General features: G+C 45.5%; 2 protein-coding genes across 3 annotated transcripts in view; both read right to left on the bottom strand.

Annotated features, from left to right (window-relative positions):
- Nucleotides 1-465: 465 nt before the first annotated feature.
- On the bottom strand, nt 466-6,030 carry LOC139638219 (cAMP-regulated phosphoprotein 19-like). Of its 2 annotated transcripts, none has more exons than XM_071512278.1 (3): nt 5,840-6,030; nt 4,823-4,945; nt 466-2,241 (listed from the first exon to the last, which is right to left on the bottom strand). In XM_071512278.1, the coding sequence occupies exons 1-3, from the start codon at nt 5,894-5,896 to the stop codon at nt 2,077-2,079; spliced, it is 345 nt and encodes a 114-aa protein (XP_071368379.1). In that variant the 5' UTR covers nt 5,897-6,030; the 3' UTR covers nt 466-2,076. The 2 variants fall into 2 exon arrangements, with proteins under 2 accessions (XP_071368379.1, XP_071368380.1); XM_071512279.1 differs by having other exon boundaries at nt 5,852-6,030.
- A 1,204-nt stretch (nt 6,031-7,234) lies between these two features.
- The window catches only part of atosa (atos homolog A), a 34,647-nt gene continuing 16,754 nt past the window's right edge, over nt 7,235-25,127 (bottom strand). Inside the window, exons 2-12 of the mRNA XM_071512277.1 lie at nt 18,871-19,055; nt 17,774-17,970; nt 17,221-17,346; nt 14,608-16,501; nt 13,859-13,984; nt 12,708-12,796; nt 11,122-11,218; nt 10,313-10,471; nt 10,040-10,108; nt 9,504-9,703; nt 7,235-9,257 (exon numbers count right to left, since the gene is read on the bottom strand). Coding sequence (XP_071368378.1) covers nt 9,104-9,257; nt 9,504-9,703; nt 10,040-10,108; nt 10,313-10,471; nt 11,122-11,218; nt 12,708-12,796; nt 13,859-13,984; nt 14,608-16,501; nt 17,221-17,346; nt 17,774-17,970; nt 18,871-19,055 — 3,296 coding nt within the window. The 3' untranslated portion in view covers nt 7,235-9,103. The remainder of the gene's footprint in view (nt 9,258-9,503; nt 9,704-10,039; nt 10,109-10,312; nt 10,472-11,121; nt 11,219-12,707; nt 12,797-13,858; nt 13,985-14,607; nt 16,502-17,220; nt 17,347-17,773; nt 17,971-18,870; nt 19,056-25,127) is intronic.

The raw sequence follows: 25,127 nt of genomic DNA, 5'->3' as shown, positions 1-25,127 counted from the left end.
GTGGGTGCTCAGACTTCTGGTAGCCAGTATCATGCCGGCCCAGCCAGTGTCATAAATAACTTCACTACACATTAGCTGACTGCATGCAATGGGTCAAGAAGCATTGTTGTGACAGAGAGCAATGTTTTAGACCCTCTGACAGAAACTCAATTAAACTAATCATTCTTATATGTGGGTTGCAGCTTCAGGGTGCTTTGCCCCACCTCAGCTATTCAGTGGAAGAAGTGCTGATGTGGTGCTCTCATTCTCTAGTGAGAGAAAATGAGCTTAGTATAGGGCAGCAAAGCCTAAGCTCACATTAGTCTGGAAATATGTTGCAGCTCACACATTAAAACTGTTTGCTATTTTCCCCATGTTGCGTGTTATTATAAACCTTTGATTATATTCATTAAAATACAGCCATCAACTAAGGCGCTAATAAACAGTCATAGCCACCATAACAGACAAGACTTTAGCAATGAAACATTTGTGCAAAACTATTTTATTTACAAAACAAAATGGCACAAAGTGACAGCAGGGCAGCCATGTACATGCACAGCTCAGACAGATGTAGTGCTAGTTTAGATCCATCAACCTGGACCACATCACAGGTAAATTCCAACCAGTCAGTAAGGACCTGGGGAAGAGCACTACACAGGACCTGGGGAAGAGCACTACACAGGGCCAATGACATTTTCTCATAAAACTACTTTAACTTTTAGGGGTACAGAATGTTTTTTTTTTTCCCAAGTCCTACATGATTCATAACACTAGCATTTTATTTGTTCCCAGTGCCAGGAATTGCTCCCTGGTCATGTTCTCCATAAAATTATACCCATGCAGCCTGCGGGGCATAAAGGCTGGTCCCTACTGACAGGAATTTAGCTCTCAGGTCCCGTACACTCCTCTACTTCTCGTTTGGGATGACCACACTTCATTCATGACAACTGGGAACTGGAAACTTTGACCTGAGTAGAGGACAGTGTTATCATTTGAAGCTGAACTGAAGGGCAGACCACAAATGCAGTGAAAGTTTTCAAAACCCACAATTCAGACTGTAGCGACAACACCATCGTCTCCTCATTAATCTGTCTACCTTGAAGGTAGAAAATTTCCTAGTTTCAAGGTGTCTTGAATGCATCATCTACCTGCCACCTGGAGATTACATGTTGCACCTGAGCTTTTAAGCACATGTGTAAATGTCTGTGTGTGTTCAGTCACCTAAGATGAGTCAAATCGGAGCTCGATGAGGTTTGCCTTTGGGAGCCCTGCGTCACACATGCAGTTCCATATATGACACTCTGGCCTTAGCTGTGTGGTCCATCAGTATTGGCCTCCCTCCCTCCGTGCTTCAAAACCAACATGTTAACAAAACTTAACTCGGCCTCAGGGTTATTATATTCAGTCAATCACTCAAGCACATTAACAGCATAATTTAGAATAAGGACATACAGTGAATGATACAATTCTAATGTAAAATTTTCTAAAAGGCTGACGTCTGCCTCCGTGCCAAACAGGAAATATGTACACTTCCGAACTGAGGGATCCTGATCACCGTACTGAAGCCCTCCAACCGTACAGGGTGAAGCTTCTGCCAAGCGCCCCCCACCCCCTCTCTTTCCAGCCAATGAACATTGTGTTAGCCGTCGTCCATCAGTCGCACAGAGGCGTCACAGTCTGCTCAATCGCACTCGCATATGGATGTCCTGTCTTTCAGTGTATCATACATGGGAGGAAAGAAAAAACAAAACAGAGAAAGTGGAGACGGATGAGGGTGATGACAGCAGGGCAGTGGGGGGGTGGGGGGGGGGCAAGAGACAAAAACAGGGATGGGAGGCAGTAGAGACAGTTTCAGGGTGCGGCAATAAAAAACAAAAAACAAAAAAAGACTGGAAGTGTATCAGCTAGCCGGGTCGCTGGGTGCTAGGTATGGGTTCCTCTGGGGCGGGGTCCGGGGCTGGTGGGGAGGGGGTAGAGGCAGGGGGACAGGTGTTGGTGTGAGGGTGGGTGAGTGGGGGAGGTAAATGTTACAGGTCTGAGACTAGAGTGGAGAGGGTTAGGGCTGGGAAGTGATGCAGAGCCCAGGCTGTGTGTGCATCAGCCTGCCAGTTTGCTGGCCACCAGAGAAGGTTTCCTCTGGGGCAGGTCCTGGGGGGTGGGGATGTGGTCCCCTGTGATCTCCGTCTTTTCTGGCGCGGCGATGGGCTTGTTCTTGATCTTCGCTTTAGCCATGTTGTAGTCACCCGAGTCAAAGTACTTTTGCTGTAGAGAGAGAATACAAAAGATGGGGAGGTGGGGTTATTAGAAGCAATTCATGTACTGTTTTTGGTGCTTGTTTTTTCCAGTTCTTGAGAAAGTAAGTGAGCATTGCCAGTACAAAAATGGGTAAGGGGGGGCTTCTACAGTACAAGGGTACAAAAAAAAAAAAAGACTCCCATGGCTGCATTACCACATCAAAGTTTTGTAGTATAAAATGTATTATATTCAGTCATTTTCAGTAATTTTTATATTTGTCTAGTTCAATATCCAATAAAAATATATCACCAGACATCCACACCATCTGCCTTGGTAGTAGGGGTGGGCGATATGACACCGTATGCGATGATATCGATATTAACGTGCCCGCGGAACGCCATCTAACATTATCGAGTACACGTTTGCGCATCAGCCAATCACATAATCTATGTACACACTGCCAGAATTCGGTAGTGACAACCAAATTAATGAATGAGAGTGAATTCGCTGTCTGGTACACACCAGAGAAAAATGTAAGATGACCGGACTGTATGTACAGGTAACAGGAGTCACACCACTCCTCTGATCTCGCGATGGCTGTAAAAAATGTCTGTAACCATAGTAACATTTACTTCAGACCAATAGGGCGCTACCATCGCCTGTGTTTTCGGTATACTTGACGCCATAGCACCAGTCACCAATTTATCTTGCCTGATATTAGACAGAATTGTCAACTTGTTGCACTCCATTTCCATCTACAGTCTGACATTGCCTCCACTAACCGATTTCCGTGGGGGAAGGGGATTCAATTTTCCCTAACCAATCACTAGAGACCAATGTATCCGCCTGAATCTAACGTCATTTTAAGTCGACACTGATGCGTACCCATGACAACACCAGAGACGGTTCAGAAAGTATAGAGCATCTTTGACAACACGGAGCGAAGTAAAAACAAAGTACAACGACTTTTAATCGATTTAGAACAGCCTCGATAGCAGCGTCTATCTTGTCTATAGTGGTCGCCACGCTTGACAACGGCGCTAGTCCCACCCGTGGCGCTGATTGGCTAATCGTTAGTCCCCCCCTGGCGCTCATTGGACCGATCACTTTTTCAACCGAGGATCCGCTGTTTCATGTCACGATGCCAGACCAGAATCACTCAACTGGGTGGAGTGGGCAGATTCAAAGGTCTGGACCCAGGCAACAATTTATCCATAACATCTTAATAAACTGCCAATGACAGCACTGTTGTTTTCTTTTTTCCCACCGCATAGACATGATACTTTTAACCGCAGCATTTGGTCCGGGCCAAGACCGCAGAACGGGTAGGATGATAATGATAATGCTACATAACGTAACGAGTGTTGCGCCTTAACGTCACATTCCAATCAGTTGTCCGGTTAGGGTTAGACAAACTAAGAAAATGGCCGACAAGCCAGATTATGGTGATGACACAGAAATGCTCTTGACTGTTGAGCAGAGGAGAAACTCTGAATCCACAGAATTCCCAGATGTGACTCAACGTCGCTTGTCTTTTTATGAAAGCTGAAAAATGTTGTCAAATATCGACATCGTCAAGATGACAAAAAATATCAGGATATTACTTTTTGTCCATATCGCCCACCCCTACTTGGTAGTATTGAACACAGTAATGGGCCTCCACAGTGCCACACAAACGTTACAGAAACAGTCATACTATGTTGTTACTGTTATGATTTTTTGATGTTCGACTCAAATTTGAATATTGATATTTGTTCTGACAGCCTTTGTTGGGCAGTATCCCGATACTGCTGTAAACCAGAGTAAATGTTCAAGGTATCACATTCAGTACCGTGATATTTATATTCCGTTTTCTATTAAAATATCACATATGAATTAACCCTTGTGCATAACAATGCCACTAAATGCAGAGTGCTTTCCGTTGATGTCCAGAGTCACAAAAGTTCTTGTGCAACAGGCACTGCCTCAGTACATACTGACCCAGCTTCCACACAGCTTAAGATTGACAGTCAGCATACTTCTCTTTTTGGACAGAAACCTGAGGGATAGTAACCTATATTACATTAATTATCACTGTTTTATGTGTTTGTTTTTGATGGAATAATAAGAGTACCTGACCAAAGCCCTTTTATATTTGGGCATGCTTAGACCTGCCTAGTCTAGGCTACATGGTAAAGAGAGCAAATGCTGGAAACCTTACTTCTGTGTCATATCAAATTTGTTTTATCCTTTTTAAGCTTGTTTTGGCTGACAAGATGCACTAAAAATGTTATTTATTTGTTAAGAAACTATTTCATTGTTATGAATGTTGCAGGAATTTGGCATTTACAATGATATAAGCAGCCATTATGACCGCCTCACATCCCCAGACCAATATTTTCACAATACTGTATATCCCGTAAAATATGGAAACAACATTGTGGCATTAAAAAGTTTCTGATTTGCCATTTAGTTCAAAGAAGCACTTCTTGGATTCATGTTTTTCCAACAGTAACTGTTGCAACATGGAAAAACATATTGAGTGGACCTAAAATGCCAGAGTCCAGTAACAGTAATGTGGTGAATCCTGAAAGTCTTGTGAGTAAAAGTAGAAGAGGAGATAACTCACCCCCTTCTGCAGGCGTTTGCGGAGCAGATCTGAGCCCCCGGGTTTATGTCCCAGATTTGGGTATCTGGCCTTCAGTTTGGCCTCCTCTGCCTTTTCAGGACTGATCACCTTGTCATCCCCCTCCTGAAAACAAGGGGAGGGAAAGATCTTGTACTCAGTAGGTGTCGCCAGGCTCACCAACGAAAAATTATCGTTTAGCTTCGATTGCCACAGTTGCACTGTGGTGCGGAGATGATCTGCGAGGATCAGACGTTTAGTACTACAACAAATCAGCAAAGCTGCTGAGTAAGATCTATCATAACGACTTACGCAGCTGCCCATTTCTAACCAATTTAACGTTAGTAATCCAATATAAGCCTCACTGAGGTAACGTAACGACACAATCTATGGCGATAACTACTGGAAGTCAGAACGTTAGCAAGCTCTAGGTAACATTAGCTAGTGGATTGGTTTAGCAGACAGCAGTCCCTTCACATGACATAATAGAGCTAACGTTAGTTAGCAGGTTGGACATTAGCCACTCGTTTGATAACGCTGGGATTAACTGTGCAGCGTTGGGAAACGTCACTTTGCCAGGCGTTAATTTAACGTTTTTGACAGTTGGATTGGCTAACGGTTGCTAACCGCACGAGATTGCGGCAGCTAAAGCCGAACCCAAAGGGCACGCCAGTCTGTTGGCGCTAGCTAACGTGTTAGCAGCTGAGCTACAAATGATCTGCCAGGCTATGAATGTCATAATTGCTAACGTTAGCGAGCTGCTAGCTAACGGTATCCATGACACTCAGACAAAATCAGCTGACATGAATAGCCAGCTAACCTACTGTAATTGAGCTAACCGCTGTGTCATTACAAAGTTGGTCAACTGACATTAACGTTAACTAACACAAGCAGGGCTTATTGGCCTTGGCTAAGATGTCAACAATAACGAGAGAGGGCCGTAGAAGCTAACGGTAACGTAGCTAACAAAATCAATCGTGCTAACGCTACAAAGCTAGTTCGCTGCATTTAAAAACTTACTTTCTCGTCCACTGGCGTCTCTTCGGCCGTCTTTGTTTCCTCAATTTCCTCCGACATTTCTAAATTGTCTTGATCTCAGCGAAATCAAGAGATAGTTAGCTCACTGGTTGAACAAGAGATGGACAAATCCCCAGCTCTGACTTTCCGTCCCCATACGAATCCCACCGACCGTTGACTCAAAACCTCCTTGGTTGAGTCCCGCACAAAATATGGTCGCCGAGAAATACTACGTCACATGCGGAGACACCGTGCGCGTTCCCGGTCCGGGTACTCGGGCACTTTCCCTCACACACTTGTGGGATAGGATTTTGCATCTGGTTGCATAATATGCCGATCAGCTGTTAGATCCATGTGCATGAAACACAAAACCGATATCAGTGAGAGATACCCTTAGGTCTGGAGCTTGCCTTGATGAATGCTATACACTCGGATACATGTAGGCTTGTTTTAATCTGATTTTCGATTCCATCGATCATTTTTGTTCATGCAGTGTCAGTGTTTATATTTTGCATGTCTCGCGACTGGGCCAATATTCCACCGTCCTGTACGAAAACCATTGGTTTTCTGCTCATATTGTGCAAAATATAAATCTCCAAAATACGTGAAACGCCAGGCAGAAGATGACATCTTATGGAAGGCCGTTGGGGCGTTACAAATAGGAGGCTTGGCGCAAAAAGTGTGTAAGTGATTTCAGAGTTTTACAGGAGAGCAAAAACAAACTTTTCATTGATTGTAATTATTTAATTAAAAACAACATATTTGAGCAATCTTGTATGAATTGTTCAGTGCACTACAGGCTTGACTGGCACTATGCCTTTTGTGCACCAAGCTCAGTGCTCTTACCCTTTTTTGCCAAACTAAATTGAAGGTTTTCACTTAGCCTTTATGTTTTCAGCCTTTATTTAAAAAAGTACAGTTATAGTGACCTTATGCTTTTACAATTTGATAGAGCTCACAAAGAGCTTTAAATGATATAAAAAAAACCTCATTTTCGCCCAAGATGTCACTTACGCCCCTTTTGCGCCAAGTCCAAATACTTCTCATCGTGGGGTTTTTGTTGGTGTCTAGAGGTGATAAATGACCATGTCGACAAGTATTTTATAAGGCGGTTTTCGCCCCGTACCTAGCGGCCATGCTGGGGATCACCACGTAATTCCAGCGCAATGGCCTAGTCCGACTTGCTGCTGTCAACACTTCAAACACCTGACCATGGTTATATTTTGTTGTGTGGTTGGCTGTTCGGAGAAGGTAGGACAACCACGGAGAGGAAATCATTTTATTGACTTCCAAATATCAAGGAGAAAACACAAAACAATTATGAGAAAAACAACTATGGATAGCCTCAATCAGTCGCAAAGACCTCAAGGCAGACAGCAGTCAGTACGGGGTCTGCTCAGATAATTTCATATCTGGTGAGTAATTTGGACTAGCTGTACTAAAATAAGCCCGAATGTCCGAGTCAGTAATGTGTCTAACATTGTTGGTGGTATTTATAGCGGAGTGTTTTGTGGATTAACCTTAAAATAGTGACAAGACAGTGTTTGAATCCAGATCTGTGGCAGAAAACTATCAGGTGTCAAACCCCCCACACCATTCCTGTCACTTGCCTTTCCTAATATATATATGAGGAGTGTGGAAATTATATAATTATCATCCCTCTGTTTCCACATTTCTGCTTCTTTCCCCTAGGTTACTGAGCTTTAAGTCTGGGAAGATACAGTTACCCTAACTTAAGTACACAGGGGTTACTTAATAGTCTTTGCTCAACATAAAAAAAGAGTAAAACCTGCAACATAACGTAACGTAAAATGTCTAAAAAAAATGCTAATATGATTAAGTTTTAATTTCACACCAGCAGTCCTTTGCAGAAAGTAGGTGTGAGATTTTTTTTTCAGGTTGTGGTCATTTCATTTCAGATTGAAACTCTTAAAATATCAACAGAGAGCACTTCTCTTATCCCTTCTTTGCCTTGGTGTGTGGTGTGTGAATATGGAGTGGTGGGAACAGAGCATGGTGGGGAAATTGAGAACACAAAGACACAGAACAGATTTTAAGATTGCTTTAAGAAGATATATAGATATATTTTTTTCCAGATTTGAATATTAATGTCAAAAATACATACTATGATATACAGAGTTTGCACTACATCATCTTAGCATGACAGACGTCACATGAGTAGTAACTGAAATATTAATTTAAATATTAAATAAACTGATGGAAGGTAAACTGAAAGTAAATGTGTAAACACTAAACTAAGGTTACTCTTTTCTATTGCAACACTTCCAATAAAGTGGTTCTGTAACAGTACAAAAAAGTATTAGAATATTACTATTTTTTTTGTTTCATTTCCAGTTATAATGGAAAAAAAACACAGTGCGCTTCTGATGTTCTGCTGTGATGCTTTCGATTTAATCTGGCTTGATTGCTTGTTCGGCTTCTTCAGTGGTCCATGGTTGTCTGTGTTTGTTGGAGCACATCTCGGGGACGGAGTTGCACCACAGTCTGCCACCCATGCCCGCTTTCGCATGGACTTCCCCTACTCCGAGCTCGGCAGTCTGAGTCACGGGGTCAAAGCCGAATTCACTTTCAGTTCAATTACTCGAGGGAGTGGATTTTCTTCACAGATCAAAAACTGAAAATCTTTTGCCACAAAAAGACTCTCGCATCCCATCAATACATAAATGGAGATTCAAGGCTTATTTCAATTAAGCTAACATTTTGAATGAACTGAGAGTGAACTGACCCCAACTCTGCTGAGTGGATTTAGGTGTCTAACTGCCTCTGAAGACCATCACTGTGCTCTCCTCTCCTGCCAGACGCTGGAGAGGATACACACACCAGTAGTAAGGCCCGAGAAGGGGAAACAAGTTACCTATCACATCTGATAAGGCCTTCTTGACCAGGAGAACAGGATCTAAAACAGAAACCCATGCACTGTGACCTCAGCCACCACAACCTTGGACCTGGCTTCTCTGATCCGAGGTCGCGCACTAAACAGAGAATAAGGTTTCATGCCTGATAAAGTCTCCTAGGCTCTTAGCCCTCCTGTATCTGTTCTGGGTGACAGGAAGGGATGGAACTTAAAAAAGGTCGAGGGCACTGGCCCGGTGAGTCTAGTCGACTGCCATCCTTGTACCCCTACTCTTTCAGACCCTATTAAAACTCTAGCCGCGGGCTAACGTGCCGAGTAAAGTTCCATCCCTGGTAACGCGGTGTGAGTTAAGCTTCAGTAGCGGCCTGCCGGGTGAGGGAGGGAGCCGGGCCTCAGCAGCGGGGGGAGAAAGGCGGGTCAGCGGGAGACTCTGTGAAGGACTGGAGCTCATACGCAGCACCGCTGTCCACCTCCATGGACTTCCTGGAAAACAGCAGACGGATGTCCCTGTGGAGGTAGATCTTCCCAGACTTAGAGCTCTGGAACCTGGTTGGAGGGGGACGGAAAGAGAGGATAAACTCTATTACTACTTACTACCTTTTGTATAAATGTTTTATTGTAAATGTGACATGAAACAGTTCTAAATAGTGTACTGTTTCTGCAGAAAACACTCAATAATAATAATAATAGTAATAATAATAGAAATAGTAATAATAGTAATAAAAGTAGTAATAGTAATTGTGGTGTGAAAATCCTACAGTATGTCTTAGACACATGTTTAAGCCTTCTCACCTCAGATGAACGAGGTAGCGCAGGGTGCGGCCCTGGCCCAGGGCGAGGGGCTTCCTGCTGGTGTGTGTGTGTGTGTCGCGGCGGACGGGAACAGAGAAGGTCCTCTGGCGTAGGAAGGTCTGGTGTCCGGCTGGCATGGCTCGTAGGTCGTACACCACCACAAACATCTTCACCACCGTCTTGTTAGGGTTGAATAAGGTCTGACCGACACAATCGGAGAGCAGAGGGTTTTACACTCAGGGCAGGATTTACACAGAAACAGATACATTGGATTTGCAACTCTGTGACCCAGACTGTATTTAATCACCAAGTGCAATAAATATACAGGAATTTATCTCGACAATATTGGTGCATAAGAGATATTCACATGGTGAATTTGCCTCTTTCTCCACTAGGGGTCACCCTTTCTGTGTGTTACCAGGTGTAATCTGCTCTTTGTTCACTTCCATTTTCATTCCATGGTGCAAATATTCCATTCAAAGAACACCCATACCTGTGTAAAAATATGACAACAACAAAAGTTTAAAAACCCTCACCACTTGAATGGTTCCTGATGGAGGTACGCGGTAGCCCCTTTTCCCCAGGGATTCCAGGTTGATCACACCCTGTGAGAAAACACAGTGACAACCGCCATGTCACAAACACGTACACAGGTCATGACACACAGATGCAGCTCACACACACAAAGACAGTGCGTGACGCCACTTGTAGGCATGACTTTCAGCTCAAGGCTCAATCACACAGGCTGGAGCAAGAGTGAACCAAAATGACTGAATTATTGATTGAGTAACTGAAAAAAGTAACCTCACCATGTATGGCGAGGGAGCGTTGTCATCGGAGACGCTGTAGAATGACACGTCCACAGGCAAGGTCATGTGACTAGGGCAGAAGGACCCGCTGGCACCAACCTCCGCTGTGAAACCCTCCACCGTCCCTAAAGGCTCCAGGCGGTAGTTCAGCACACACTCCTGTCAGGAACAGATGAGTTTTTTCTGTCAAAATCCATCCAACAAACCTTTGATTTTCCCCACCCATGGCAGGAAACTCACTTTTTCATCCACTGACCAAAGTGACTGATGGATTCCAAAATTCAATGCCCACTTTCACTGTTTTTGACAGCCAAGTGCTTTTGAGAAAAAAGCCTTGTTGGATAGCTGCCACAATGGCTGTTAGGGTAGACAAACACAGCTGCCACAGGCAAAATGTACAAGCCGTTGGAGGGTGGCTAGTTTTGATTTCCCATGAAAGAAGAGAAAAGCATCGCACACTCTAGCTCCATATGCGTAATATCTTTTACTGACAATGTTTTGACATGAGGCTTTCTTCTTGGCCTTACAAATGCAATGCTTTTTCTTCTTTCATGTGAGATTTTTGTGCCAGTGATTGTTAGTGATTAGCACCTCATGAACTTCCTTTAAGGGTTTGTAACTTCTACACAATAGTTTTAATTTCCCACCTTGAGCCCATCTGTGGCAGTCAGTCTGAATCCCTCTCATTAGCATTCAGTTGAATTCATTTGGGGACGCAAAATGGCATGCGTGAAGGTAACCCATTCTCAAAAAAGCTGACGATTCTGAGCTTGTGTGTGTGTGTGTGTGTGTGTGTATGTGTGTTATACCTCAAAGTTTCCCAGCAGACTGAGACTGGCAGGTGGAGCGCTGGCACTGAACAGCTGGTGGGGCTCATCTGTGTCCTCCTCTCTCTTTGGGCACACCCTGAAGGGTTAAAACACACACACAAACACATTTGATAAGCTTACTTTTTGTGCTTGATGTAAATCAGTCTTAAGGTTCTTGTGTGACAAACATTGCTAGTTCATTTGAGTCCAGGGTGACAAAATAAAATGTCTCAGGCTGATTTTTTTTTTTTTGGTGTAAACTGAACATGATAGCTGCCCTCTCCAAATGTTAGATTGTTAGACTGACATTATTTCACAAGAAGAATACAATTTGAACCGGCAGTAAAAAAGTTTTGTCATTTTTGTCCACTGGTCACATTGGCTGATAAATCCCTAAATTCACCAGTCACTTATATTTTTTAAACCAGCCAGCTACCTTTGTTTTAGAATAGAGTGGCTGAAAGATGAGACTACCTTACCAGCCACAGCCAAAATTTACCAGCACTTGGCTGGCGACTGAAGTTTACTTTCCATCCTGAATGTCAAACTCGTAAGCTTCATCAAAAGAAGCACTGAACTGCCACCCACATCTGCCTTGTGTAGGAAGTGCTGTGGAGCCCTGTGTATATAAAGCCAGTTCAGTTCTGTCTGCCATTTTGAGCTTAATGTGTGTGATTCTAGGTGCAGTCGCAATACAGCAGAGGTGCAGCAGGTGGCAGTGTGAGAGGCAAAGTCAACAGAGGGGGGTTGACCCGGCCACTCAGAATAACACTCATACTGTAAGACACAGGCAATCCTCCTACATCCTACTGCTGATGTCAGGTTCTGTTAGTGTCTCGGGCTTTGAGCACTCTCGACTGAAGCAAATGTCCAACCCAATATAGACCTTGGTCTATGATTTTAGACAGCTCAATTAATACTGGTGGTGATCACAACTCTACAATTATAATAATAATGATAATGTATCTTTCTTTAAAAGCACATCTCAAAGAGCTACAAGAAAATAAGTAAAACACAATGGAGAGAAAAATATATAGGGTAAAAGCAGTGGTTATCAGTTCACAGAAATGACCTTCTTTAGAAAAAGGTTTTGAGAAAGTATCACAGGACAACATGGGCAATGTACAAGTTATTTCCCAAAATCAGTGAAGAAGTGTTTTGTTTTTCTGAAATACATCAGCCACTGCTTACGCCTACAACTTCTCAACACAGAAAAAAAAGCAGACAAAACTCACAACTCAAGCAGAGTTTGCCTTGCTGGCAGGTATACACAGCGACAGCTGAAATGTCGCAAAGTGAGAAAAAGAAGTTTGGGAGAAAAAAAAAAATGTGCGAACTACGAGAAATTCAACTGAAGTTCAGTGGAAAACAATAGGTTCTTTGTCCTATAACTATTACTCTGCAGGGATATGCACTTGTAATAATCACAAACCTCATTCCACACTCCTGACTGTATTACACCAGTGATAATTAACCTGGCCTCCTCCAGTAGAACTAATCCCATCTGGACAGGGCTCTACTTGGGAGTTGAGTGAGTTGAGTCTCCTAACTACAGTAAGCAAGATCCCAGGTGAGGGAATGTGTACCTTTTCCCAGAGGCCCACGGCAGACCCTTACAGCCAGTCAGAGAGGTGTCCAGGTCAAAGTAGCCCGTCTGATTTTTCCTCTGAGGAACCTGCCGCAGACACACAGGACATGATTAAGAATACACAGAGCAACCGCCACACTATCCCAAGTCATACCAGAGCTCAGTGGAGACGTCTTTTTTTTGTTTTAATCAAGGACTCCCGAAATGAAACAATTAGGATCACGGGAAAGGAATTCAAGAGCATGAGCTGGGAGAATAATTTAAAGCGTCCATCTTTACTCCGAGGAGTTTCTAGGACTATATCTCAGCTGTCAAGCAAAAACACATGCAGTAGCAAACTGTTTTCCAGGAATGGATATTTTTATTATACACTGGGTTTTAACAGGCTTTAAGGATTCTAGAGTCATGAAAGTCACAATAGACAAATATAAATGACCATGTCTGATGGAAAAAATGATTTCAAAATATGAAGGTATCCCTGTAACGTTGTGTACTGTATGTGCTCTGATGTGTTTGTGTGAATACTGTATGTGTGTGCGAGTATGTGTTTGTGAGCCTGTTTGAGTGTGTGAGTTTCCATGATGTGTCCAAGTGTGTGTGTATATTCACGTGTGATGATCAACAGACAATCTGACAATCTCAGTTCAACAGGAACTTAGTCAGAGTGCTGCTGTGGTTGATGAGGCTCAGATTAGTCGCGTGGCTCAAACTCTTTGTATGTGTGTGTGTGTGTGTGTGTGTGTGTGTGTGTTGTGTGTTAACCTTGGCTAACTAGCCACAGGCCAGAGTGGTAGAGCCTGCTGACGGATATTTCAAAGTCTCTTTATGACAAACACTCACAGGCTGGCTGCTTACAGTGGTGAGAGTATTGTGAGTCATGGTTCAGATGGCTGGAAAATAAGGCTAGTTTTGTGTGGTCGGATGACAAACACAAATGCATGGACACTGACAATGATACAAGTCATAGCTAAGCCAGCTTTTGTGTGTGTGTGTGTGTGTGTGTGTGTCCATGAGCCTGCATGTGTCAGTGTCTTTCTAACAAATGTACAAATTAGCAATGATTATGAGTCTGAGCTAAGCCAGTTTCGGTGAGTTTCACATGTCCTGTGTGTGTGTGTGTGTGTGTGTGTGTGCGTGTGAGTTCCGTACAGGGCTGGAGAGCAGAGGCAGACCAGTGCAGGGGTGGAAGGCCTTGGTCGCTGTGGCGTCTAATGAGTGTCGATTCTGTTTCTTCCAGCTGTTGCAGGGCCGCAGAGGGGAGGGGCTGTGAGCTCGCTGGAGCACAGAGACAGGAGAGAGATCAAGACAGCTGGCAAGGAAACCAATATTACAAGTATTCATCAAACCATGTTGTCATAGGTATGCCATGTTGATCACCACATCCCAGCTGCTTCTCACAACAAACTCATTAAACATAAACAGTGGGTTCAAATGAAGAGATTCCTTCCAAAATGAGATCTGTGATTTGAAAAATGTGACACCTACTGTTAGATAATGAAAACAAATACTGATAAATGAAAACAAATTTGGTCCTTAGGGAGGTAATGTAAGCACTTGGTTGACAAAATGAAAACATTTAAATGTTACATTTCCTGTATTTTTTTTCCCCTAAGTGGATATACAGTTTTAGAATAGTAATTCTAAAACTTTTCATTAGGTATTCTTCAATTATTAATGTTAGTTTAACCAAGCCTTGTCTATTCAACCAGAATGTTCATAAAAAAATAAAACAATGGTAATGATGCACTGATGTTGTTCTGGTGACAGCTGGGACAAAACCACTGTAGGTAAATGGGCTACAAGACATAAAAGTATAATGAAAAACTGCCAATTTAGATTGCCTCAAAATATTATCCAATGCCCATGTATCATGTTCCTAGTTCTAACGAGTCCCTTACCAGGACAGTGCTGGGGGGTGTCATGTCCGGACTGGGGGGGCTGGAGCTGCCAGATCTCAGAGGTGCCTGGTTCTCATCCTGGGGGGCAGTGGGCTGGACTGGTGCATAAGTCTGTGTCCGGGTCTGCATCTGCATCTGGGACTGAGGCTGAGGCTTGCTGTGGTTCTGGCTTAAGTGACAGTTCAGGACTGGGCTGGTGTTGGTGTGAGTCCAACTGTAGATCTGGGTGGCCCTCGGGCCGTTCTCCAGCAAGGGGAAGGGAGAGGGGGTTTCAGGGCTGCCAGGCGTCCGGGCTCTAGGCTCTTCCTGTGGGGGGGTCTGTAAACGCTGACCAGCCTGGGCATGGGACTGGCCTTTGAATCGGGGGTCTTCAAGTGTAAAGTGAGCACCGTTTTGGGCCCGGGGAGAATGGCGTTCGGCCCCCAGCTCAACTTGGGGCTTGTCTGTGCAAACAGGCGTGTGTGGGGCGGCGGTGCGTGCGCCTCTGTGAGGTTCGTGGCCGGGTGCGTGGCCATTGGTGTAGCCGTTGGTGGCCGTGTGTGAGGCTTGTGGGGTGTGTGTGGTGTGCGAGTACGTGCGGACCGTGTGTGTGACTGTTGTTGTGTGCGTGCGGTGCAGGGGGATGCCGCTCCTGCTGTGCATGGGAGACAGCGAGGGGACAGACAGTCTCTCCTGGATGAGTCTAGTGATGTCGTGTACGGCCTGGGCAATGAGTGAGCTGTCTCTCTCCCTCTCTCTGTCTTTTTCCCTCTCTCTGTCTCTCTCCCTCTCTCCGTTTCTCTCCTCCTCTCTGTCTCTCGTCTCAGTCAGTTTCAGCTTCCTGCAGGCTGCAGGCTTGGGGGAAGAGCTTTCCCGTTTGCTAAAAGAAGTGTCAGTAACTGGCGTGTCGAAGGGGTTGGGCCGCACGGGTCCCACGGGCTCATAGGGTGGTACCTCGGGCTCTTTGGTCTTATTGACAGTCACGTCGTCGTGGTTACTGCCCCACATGGCTTTGGGAAGGGTGTCGGGCGAGAACAGGCCAGGGGGAAGAGGTGGCGCTGTGGGGTCGCAGAAGTTGAGCCTCTGTGCGATGCGGGCGATCACTTCCTGTCTCTCCTGCAGCAGTGAGCCTATCAGGGGGTTGGTCTCCGTGGCGGCGGGCCTTGGGGAGGGGCAGCGGGGCGGCTCAGCCAAGGAGAACGTCTTGAAGGCCCTCAGTGGCTCGGGGACGGGACTCTTGGAGCTCTCGCCGCTGTTTGTGCCGGGCCCGTAGTCCTCGACTTGCGCAGGGTCAGAGGAGCCGTTGAGGGCGGAGTACAGCCACCTCCCTGCCTTACCCGTGGGGAGTGGAGAGGGGGAGTGGGAGCGGGAGGGCGTGGGGGAGTGGGAGGGCCGGTGGAACAGGGGGGAACTCTGGCGGTGCGGGACGTTGACCTGGGGAAGCTCTCCGTTCTGATACGCGTGGCCGTGGCCGTCACCAGGCTCCTGGCTCCTCTTGCCGTAGAGAGGAGGCACAGCAGTGTGGGACAGGCTGTTGATGGGTATGTTGTTGATGGGAAGGTTAGGTATGGGTAATGCATTGATGGCAAGGCCCGACATGGGGTTAGGGCTCTTGCTGTAGAGGGGCAGGTTAGAGTTGTGAAGGAGGTTGTCTTTGCTGGGATCCTGGCTCTTTTTGAGGATGGGCAGGCCGCCGTGGGTGTTGAGGTTGGGGTTGAGGTTGGGGGTCTTGCTGTAAAGCGGAGGCAGGCCAGTGTGGATGCTGCAGGCCAGAGTGGGGTAGGTGGGCTGGCGGGGGAGCGACTGGACCCGAACCCGCAGCGCTATGCTCTGGGACACATTGGGGATGGGGAAGAGGTGCTCCGACGGCGGCTGGGAGAACTGCCACACCAACTCCTCATCAGCAGCACTGATCCTGTTAGACAGAGCGAGAGCGAGAGCGAGAGCGAGAGCGAGAGCGAGAGCGAGAGAGAGAGAGAAAGAGAGAGAGACTGGTTCAATGGGCAGGCCATTGTAAAGTCTTAGATCTAAAAATGTTAGGACATTTAGGGATCTGGGAATTTTCTGAGCCTCCAGTGATTCAGTTTTACTTCCTGTAATTCAATTTTTACTTCCTGGAACCAAATTTGTTACTATAAAACTGCCTGGAAATCTTTCAAGACAGATGGTTCCCATATAAGCACAAAGCTTTAAAACTAGGTTATTACAAATGTTTTAATCTTGAACTTGCTAAGACAATGACATTGTTTTTTTTTCAATTCAGATTTGTAGTCGATTTTCAAGCCAGTTTCTTTTGTTTAAGTCTCATTCATTTATGAGAGTGGATGATTTGAAGAGGTAATTTACATAATGTGTATCCATTTGGGGGGAAAAGTCTTTACTTCAAGTTCAGATGGCTGTATCTCTAAAATATAAAAGATCCATTCTGTAAAGTGTTATTATTTTGTCAACCAAGGACTTAATATCTATTTTGTTCAAAAAGCACCACAATTTGTGTTCACAGGTGTCACTTGTTCTCAATGGGAGTTGTTTCCTTGCTGTAATCTTGTCCAATAGCCTCTCTGGAAAGCCTCCACCCCCCCCCCAGCCCACCAACCGTTGAGATCTTCTCGGGTTAGGAACGTTGTGTCTGACCTGTACAGGATGTTTCTGGGGACGATGCCATGGGAGGCGCTGAGCCAGGCACTGAGCTGGGAGAAGAAGACGTAGGAGCGAACGGCCAACAGCAGGGTCTTCTCCTCGATGAACCGATCCCCGCTCCTGCCAAACGCAACGTTAAAAAAAAAAAAGGTGGAAAAGTGCCAATTTGTCAGGTTAATGAGAAAACAGTTCAGGGATGTGTGTTTTTTTCAGAGGCCTTGAAGTCTGCCTGTGTTTGTGTGTGTGTGGGGGTGGGGGAGGGGGGGTAGACGTTATCTTTTAAGAAAGTGGTCCCTGCTCCTACGCAGGCGAGAGGAAAAGTGGGCCAATTTGTCAGGCTAATTAAACAACAGTTCTAGGATGTGTTCTTCTGAGGTCAAGTGCATCTGTGCAAGTGTGTCTTTCTGTATAAAATTATCCTGTAGGAACATACGAATATGTAGGTACACACTTGCTATCCAAAGTCACCACCGCATGTGTGAACATTCATTGTGGATACTGTCCAAGTTTAAAATAATGAGATTACGCATGTGTGTGTCTGTCTTACTGTCTTGGAACAGGCTGCAGGGTCCATCTCTCCAGCAGCAGAGCATCTTGTTTGATGACCGGGTCGCTGATGGGATCACTGGGGGGGCACTCATCACCATAGCAACAGTCTGGCAGGAGCATGACCTCGATCATGATGGGGATGCTGTTTCTCCAAAGCAGCATCACCTCCGAACGGGTCCGCCTGGCCTGCCGACACTGGACACACACAAACAGACAAACACATACACAGACGTGCAGGGTTAGTGTTCATTAGTGCATGTCAACACCAGAACATTGAAATTTAGGGGCAAAGCAGATGGGACCTGCAGGGGGCCAAATGAGGCTCGAATCAGGCTGAATTTCTCTTAATTGGCTTGGGTCATGTTTGGGTTCAAATAAATAAACATCTTTCCACCTGGCGCTTTTACTTTTTGACCCTTGCATATCTTGGTTGCAAGTAATGTTGGTGGCCTGGGAGGTAAATCCTATTCTGCTCTCACATATTGTTGCTCTAGATACATGCCTGAACTGTAAATGAGAGAGAAGGAATACCATTTAAAAACATTATTATTAGCAAAATTTTAGGCTTTAGTTATGCTCCGGAACAGAAAGCCATTATGCCCCCGAGATTCGTATGGGGTCAGGTCAGTCTCATATTATCACACTCAAGGCAAGCTTTAGTCAAAACTGACAACAGTAGAAAAATGCAGTAGGTTTATTTTCCATATGTGCTTTAGTGTGTTTGTGTCTTTGAAGCTGGGGAGGGAGTGCTGCAGTAGTGGCTATAACATATACAGTAGCTCTGATCCTGTTTGGGGTTTTATATTTCATTGTCTTAGTTAAATAACTGAGCGGCTCAAAAATCACAGAGTAGCCCATAATTCACTACCATGCCACCATGTTGGACTGCACCAGCTGAAATCCAATTGACTCACTACATTTGATATATGGGTCTGACTAAAGTCTCTTGACTTGCCAACCCAAAATGCCACCGAAGTGGCAGCAACAAGCCCCAGCAAAATGAAGAGGGAGGTAGTGACCAAAACTGGCATCAGGCTGTGCTTTACCAACAGACATCAGAGACTGTGTATGTGAACGTGTGTGTGTGTGTGTTACCTGGGGTAGTTTGTCGCTGCACTCGTGCTTGTGAAGAGGCGGCATGGCCGACTGGGCTGGGGGACAGTGCAGCCCCTCGGTCCTGCCCTTCACTGAACATTCTGGTGTCCTTCCCTCTGTGATGAGCAGGGTCAGGAACACCAGAAACTCTTCCGCATCGTACTCGAAAAACTCCTCCGACGCATCTGGACAAGGCAGAAAGAGACAGAGACAGAGGGTCAGGATACCAGACTTCTAAAATCCATTAATGTACACATAAGAAGAAGGAACTAATTGGAGAAAACAGGACACAACATGCCAATGGGGTACACACTCGTCTCCTGCTTGTTGATTCCCATCCACACCAAATATTTTTAGACTGTCAGTGAACCAAATTCAGAAATCTATTTTGCATTTTGCTAGCCTTTCTGCTGTCAACAGACTATAAAATGGTAAGAACTGCTAACTTAATATAAAGTCTGGACATGGTACAGCTAACCTGCCCATTTAACACTAAGTGGCCAAATGAATGAGAAGCTGGAATGGATTAGGCTATACATTTTCTATCTTTTCCATGCTGAAGGTACTTGAATGATTGCCTCTCTTAGGGCTTCTCTTAGACATTGTGTATACTGAACAGCTGTGCATAGGAATGCTCTGGGGACCAGTGCAGATACTGCAGGACAGGTATGTATTGATCTGTGCTAGGTCTTTATGGTGTGAATAAGCTCCTGGTGAACAAAGCCAAAAGTTCAGACACAGTTGCAGAGATCACATCACAGCAGAGCGAGATGGCTGCAGTCAGCTGAGCCGTCACAAAGAGGTCACGCAATGCAAGGCTCTACTGGTTCGGACCAAAGATTGTAGCTGTAGATTTACCGCACTGACCAGTGAAGCTAACTAAAAGCCCATCCTGTCACAGGTGCTGGGGGGAATGAAAATGCAATGAGAGTGACCGTGGAACCCGTATTGACATGAATAACACATGAACGCATAATCTCTTCTACTTGGATTTTGCTTTGGTGAACATAGCTTTTTAAGTTTTGCTGAAAAGTTTTGGTTTAGAGAAGGGGTGTGGGGGAACTGGAAGGCAGTGGATGAGACTTCCAATTTAGTCGTTTCAGAGGGATATATTTAGATGCTCCATGTCAGCTGAGCTGAGGCGTGATGCCACACACTGTCTGCTCTCTCTCTCTCCACAAACACTGACACACATGCTGGCACGCACATATACAGCACTGACTTAGCACTGACTCACACACACAATAACACACACATACACATAAACTCACACAGAGACTACAGGACAGAAATAACAGTTCTGCTGCACCATCCGGTGCTGGGCCAGCTCTGCCGGGGCAGGGCTGGGTGGGGCAGGCAGGGCGGTCCAGGCCCTGGCAGGACAGAGTAGGGCTGATTCAACCTCTCTCCACCCAGGAATAGGCTCCTTCACCCGAAGGACACGGCGTCCAAAAGGCTAGCCTCTGAGGCTAAGCCAACGGCTTTGTAGGAGCAGAAAGGCTTACTGACATAAAAAGAATAGGCTGCTCAGCGCACGACCGGCCATACCATTCAAATACTCACTCATGCAGAGCCACTTGGAGTATTTCTCACAGAAACCAGAATTTGTGACCGTTTCTGAAAAGGGCATGATGGGGGGGTTTGTGCACAGGGTGGAAAATTACCACCAGCCAGATGCTGCTATATTTTAGCTGTGACTGGTACGTTTGTCTCCTCTACCATGAAAAAGTTAAGTTTCCTGCCCTGTTTGTGTTGTATTTGAAGCTCAGATCCAAAGCAGAGTATTTTTAGCGGAAGGTTGAAGAGCCTGCCTTAGCTCTTTTTCTCTCCTGTACTCCTCCAGAGAAAACTACCAGAATCCCGCAGGAGGTCAGCTGATACACAGAAGCTCTGAGAACCACAGCTCTCTGTCTCTCTCCCCAACACGCAAGCACACACTGCTATTATTGTGAGGCTATTCCACTGGCTTGCATTCGTTTCCTAACCGTAACCACTAAACGCCTAGCCGTATTAACCTAACTCCCGTTCTAACTCTAACCCCCAACCCTAGAGCTGCCGCCACTTAAAATGACGACCAACAAAATGTGCTGAATTATGAGGATACTCCTCATCACACACAGTTCTCCCACAAGAGCCAGGCTGAACAGAGTCCCTCTCAGCTGGCTCTGCAGAAGTGTGAGCTGTGAGCTGTGAGCTAGGCAGAGGGTTGTTACTGCTGCTGTGACTGTGTATGTGTGTGTGTGTCGCAGTCAGCCAGCCAGTCACGCACATTCAACCCAGGGAACTCCTCCTACATGCTTTGAGCTGCTGCTGCTGCACGTGGAGAGAGGCGCAGTCCAACACAAAACATGAGGGAGGGAGGGAGGGGGGTGGGGTGGGGGGGTGCTGTCAGCCAGCTGGAGCCTGAATGAGTGCAGGGCGAGAGAGAGAGAGAGAGAGAGAGAGAGAGAGCGAGAGAGAGAGAGAGAGAGAGAGAGAGAGAGAGAGAGAGAGAGAGAGAGAGAGAGAGAGAGAGAGAAAGGAAGGGGCTAAGTGAAAAGAGAGCACATATTCAGGGACAAACTCCTTTTCTTTAATGGCAATACTGCTGTATTCAATGGTCAATGGTAGAGAGAGAAACGGTGCAACAGAGAGAGAGAGAGAGAGAGAGAGAGAGAGAGAGAGAGAGAGAGAGAGAGAGAGAGAGAGAGAGAGAGAGAGAGAGAGAGCTCTCATACACACTGAAGAGAGAAAGAGAGATTATATACACATTGAAGTGTGAGAGAAAGCTCACATGCACATTGGAGTAATAGTTCATATATACACATTAAACTGACTCATACAGGTCACATACAAATTGATGACAGACAGATTTCACATACAGACACATTTAGGAGGGATGGAGAGGCAGAAGTGTATGGGTCATGATCCAGTGTGAAAGAGAGGAGGAGGGGCAGGAGTAGGCCGGATTGACCTTGGTTTGTAAGGCTTAATGTTTGTTACACAACTTGGATTGTTTGCGAAATTTCCAAATCACATTAACCATTTGCACCAAAGGCTGGATAAAAAAAAAATTAGTCATGGGATGTTTACATAGGGATATGATTAAGTCTCTAAAGATTTCAGCATCTTAGACTAGGCTGTTGTTTTAAAAGATACTTTTTGCTCCTGATTGAAAGAAATCTGAAGTTAAATTGTGGATTAAAATATTGTGAAAAACAAGACCTAGACTGTATCTTGAACGCAACCCTCCCCCGTTCATGTCTATTGGAGGTTTCCTGTGTTTCTGCCTGTTTTGTGTTGTCCTGCATCCTGATCACATCCCTGCTTCCATTTACACTGTGTCTTTGTGTTGGTGTGTGTGTGCATGCATGTGTGTGTAGGCTACATAGGAATGTTCTATTCAGTCACGACGCCCTAAGGAATGACAGATCCCATCTATGCGTACACTGGCTGGGCCCCTCCACCAGCCTCTCCCTCACTGGCCCTTTGTTCCGCACTGCACGTGTGTGTGTGTGCTGTGTTTGTGTGTTCGCGGTGGATGGGTGTGTGTGTTTGGTGGTTATGTATCTGTGTGTTTTGTGTATTTGTGTCTGCATTTGTTGTGGGTGTGTGTTAGGGGTGTGCGTATGTGTGTCACATGTCTTGATTTGTGCGTGTGTGTGTGTATGTGTGTTCACTTTTCCTTGAAAACGGCAATCTGACACCCATTGTGCACACTTGCTTGGGGGCTCTGTGTGTGTGGGTTAGTGGGTGGGCAGAGAGGGTATAGCACCCCACTTCTCAGAGTCTGCTATCTGTTTTCTGCAGCTCCCTTAATCACTCCCCCACCTCCCTCCCTCCATCCATCCATGCTTCCTTTCTCCTTCGCTCCCTGCCTCCTTCATAGAGCTTTACCTTTAGCCCACATCCCCTAATAGCCCAGGGCACTGAAGCTCGTCCCAGTCTGGACTAGGACTGTAGGCCTTGCTAAACCTGGGCCAGTTAGAGCTGACTGTATACAGGTGGATCGTCAGGCAAAGGTGTGTTATCTGCGAGCTTGAGTCTTGACCTGTATCGTATATTATTCATTCTCTCTCTCTCTCTCTCTCTCTCTCTCTCTCTCTCTCTCCTGTCACTCAAAAACTGTCACTCAAAAAAAAGCAGGTCTGGTGTTGGGAAAAAAAAGTGTTTCATCATGATAAAGTATCCAAATCCAACCTGCACTAGACCCAAATTACACTCACAATGGGGACAGACATGGACCCAAAACCAAACATCACCCACAACCACACCACAAGGAAACACTGAACCTTCTCTCTTTAATGTGCATGTGACCTCTCCTCCAACCCCCCCCCCCCCCCCCCCCCCCAACCCCCAACCCCCCACCCCCCTCAATGTGTGATGTGAATTATGTAACAGGTCGGATTTAGATTCAGAGCATCTTATTATTAGACCTGTGACTGCCCGCCACCAAGTACAACTGGAGTCCAGCCCACAGATCAGCTGGTTTGGCCGTTACGTGTACGCTCACACATATGTAGACACAGATACACAGACACATGCAGACAGAGATATTCACTCACACAGAACCACACCCTCTCTCTCTCTCTCTCCCTCTCTCTCTCTCACACACACACACATCACACACCTCTCAGCTGTCTCTGTGTCAGCTCAGTGCAGAGTCATGTGGAATGGAAAAAGGCCTCCAGGACAAGAGCAGAGGGGTCAGCCTCTCTAACCGACACAGAGCTGAGAGTAAACACCCCTCGATACACACTTTGGTGTAATTCAGAGTAAGCACCCCCAGGTCTGTCACATATTAGGCAAATGAACAAGTCAAACGTGTCAAATTTCCCCAAACTGACTGTGGGCAAGATTTGTATGGCTCGTCTCCATGTTGCCTCTGTATGTGCTGTGTCTCTGCACATGTTCTGCAAAGACATATTCCTGTACACTTATTGTACTTAAAGGATAATTGTGGTTATTTTCAGGCCCAGGTTGAAAATAACCAGACTTATCCTTTAATGAGGAGAGTGAATCTGATTCTGAATGTGTTATGGAAGCTGTATTCATTGTGTGTATAGACTTTAAGATGAGTTGAGGCAGATGAGACTTTTAAATGAGGAAAAGAGATTACACAGTCTACAAAATCATATCATTTGAATATGTAAGCTGTTGCTGGAATTGATGTTCCTATTTTAATATAAAGTGTGAGAGAGAGAGAGAAAGACACAGGGAAAGACAGAGATAGATAAAAAAGAGACACAGAAAGTGAGAGACGCACACACACACACACACAGGCAGTCAGATAAGCTGACCCATTAATCCGTCCACTGTGGCCACACAATCACTCTGTGTGGTTGGCCCTCTTTCTACAGCAAAGCCTGCTTTGCACACACACACACACACACACACACACACACACACACACACACACACACACACACACACACACACACACACACACGCAGCAGATTTGAATGTTGTGTAAGTACACATAAAGCAAAAACCACTCCCCTCCTCCTCTGCTCAGCTGGAGGAGAGACCAGACCTCTGTACTGTATGTATATATGTGTGTGTGTGTGTGTGTGTGTGTGTGTGTGTGTGTGTGTGTCTGTCATCTGTGTATGTGTGTGTTCAATCTAAGTTAAACAGACAGCACTATCAACACTGCTGGCTTTGCCGGTCTTTCCTCATTGACATTGCTGAAGAGTCTGTTGTCAAGACAAAAGCCAGCAGACAGGAGAGAGAGCCACAGATCAAAGTCTCAGTGAGAACACAAGACTGAGGAGCAGACCAATACCTGGGCCTCTGATTATCACACTTGGTGTTACACACACACACACACACACACACACACACACACAATATACTGCAGGCCAGGGAAGGGAGAGACAGATGGATACATAAAAACAGACAAAAAGGAAAAGACATGAAATAGAGGGAGAGAGACAGAGGCACAGACTAAAAGGCAGACAGGAAGACACAGTCAGCCCAAAAGGCAGACAGGAAGACATATTAGCTATGTTTCCCTCTTAACTGTCAAGAACATGTTATGCAAACTTTTGAAATGTCACAAAATATAAAGTGAATTAGGTGGCATTTCCATCAGCTGAGTTGAAGAGAATAAAGAGGCTTCCTGAATGTCAAAAAAGACACACATCCACAGGAAAAATAGAAAGTCTTTCAACAATTGGTAGGCAAGTTGTCCTTTAGTGTCAGCTAAGGATGGCATTATTTCATGTTCTCATCCAAAGAAGAAAACAAAAAAATGCACTTGATTATATTCCAGTGTA

Source organism: Centroberyx affinis, unplaced genomic scaffold (genome assembly GCF_046629955.1).
Source record: "Centroberyx affinis isolate AG114_WGS23_722 - 3 ecotype Tasmania unplaced genomic scaffold, CSIRO-AGI_Caff_v1 ptg006209l_1, whole genome shotgun sequence".
Lineage (NCBI taxonomy): Eukaryota > Metazoa > Chordata > Actinopteri > Beryciformes > Berycidae > Centroberyx > Centroberyx affinis.
Note: the sequence above shows the minus strand (reverse complement) of the source record. Positions and strands in the feature narration are given on the sequence as shown.

Coding starts and splice junctions, on each gene's coding strand:
- LOC139638219 (XM_071512278.1), bottom strand. CDS start 5,896: ATGTCGGAGGAAATTGAGGAAACAAAGACGGCCGAAGAGACGCCAGTG. Junction 4,946..5,839: donor AGACGCCAGTGGACGAGAAA/GTAAGTTTTTAA, acceptor CCTTGTTTTCAG/GAGGGGGATGACAAGGTGAT. Junction 2,242..4,822: donor GCAAACGCCTGCAGAAGGGG/GTGAGTTATCTC, acceptor CTCTCTCTACAG/CAAAAGTACTTTGACTCGGG.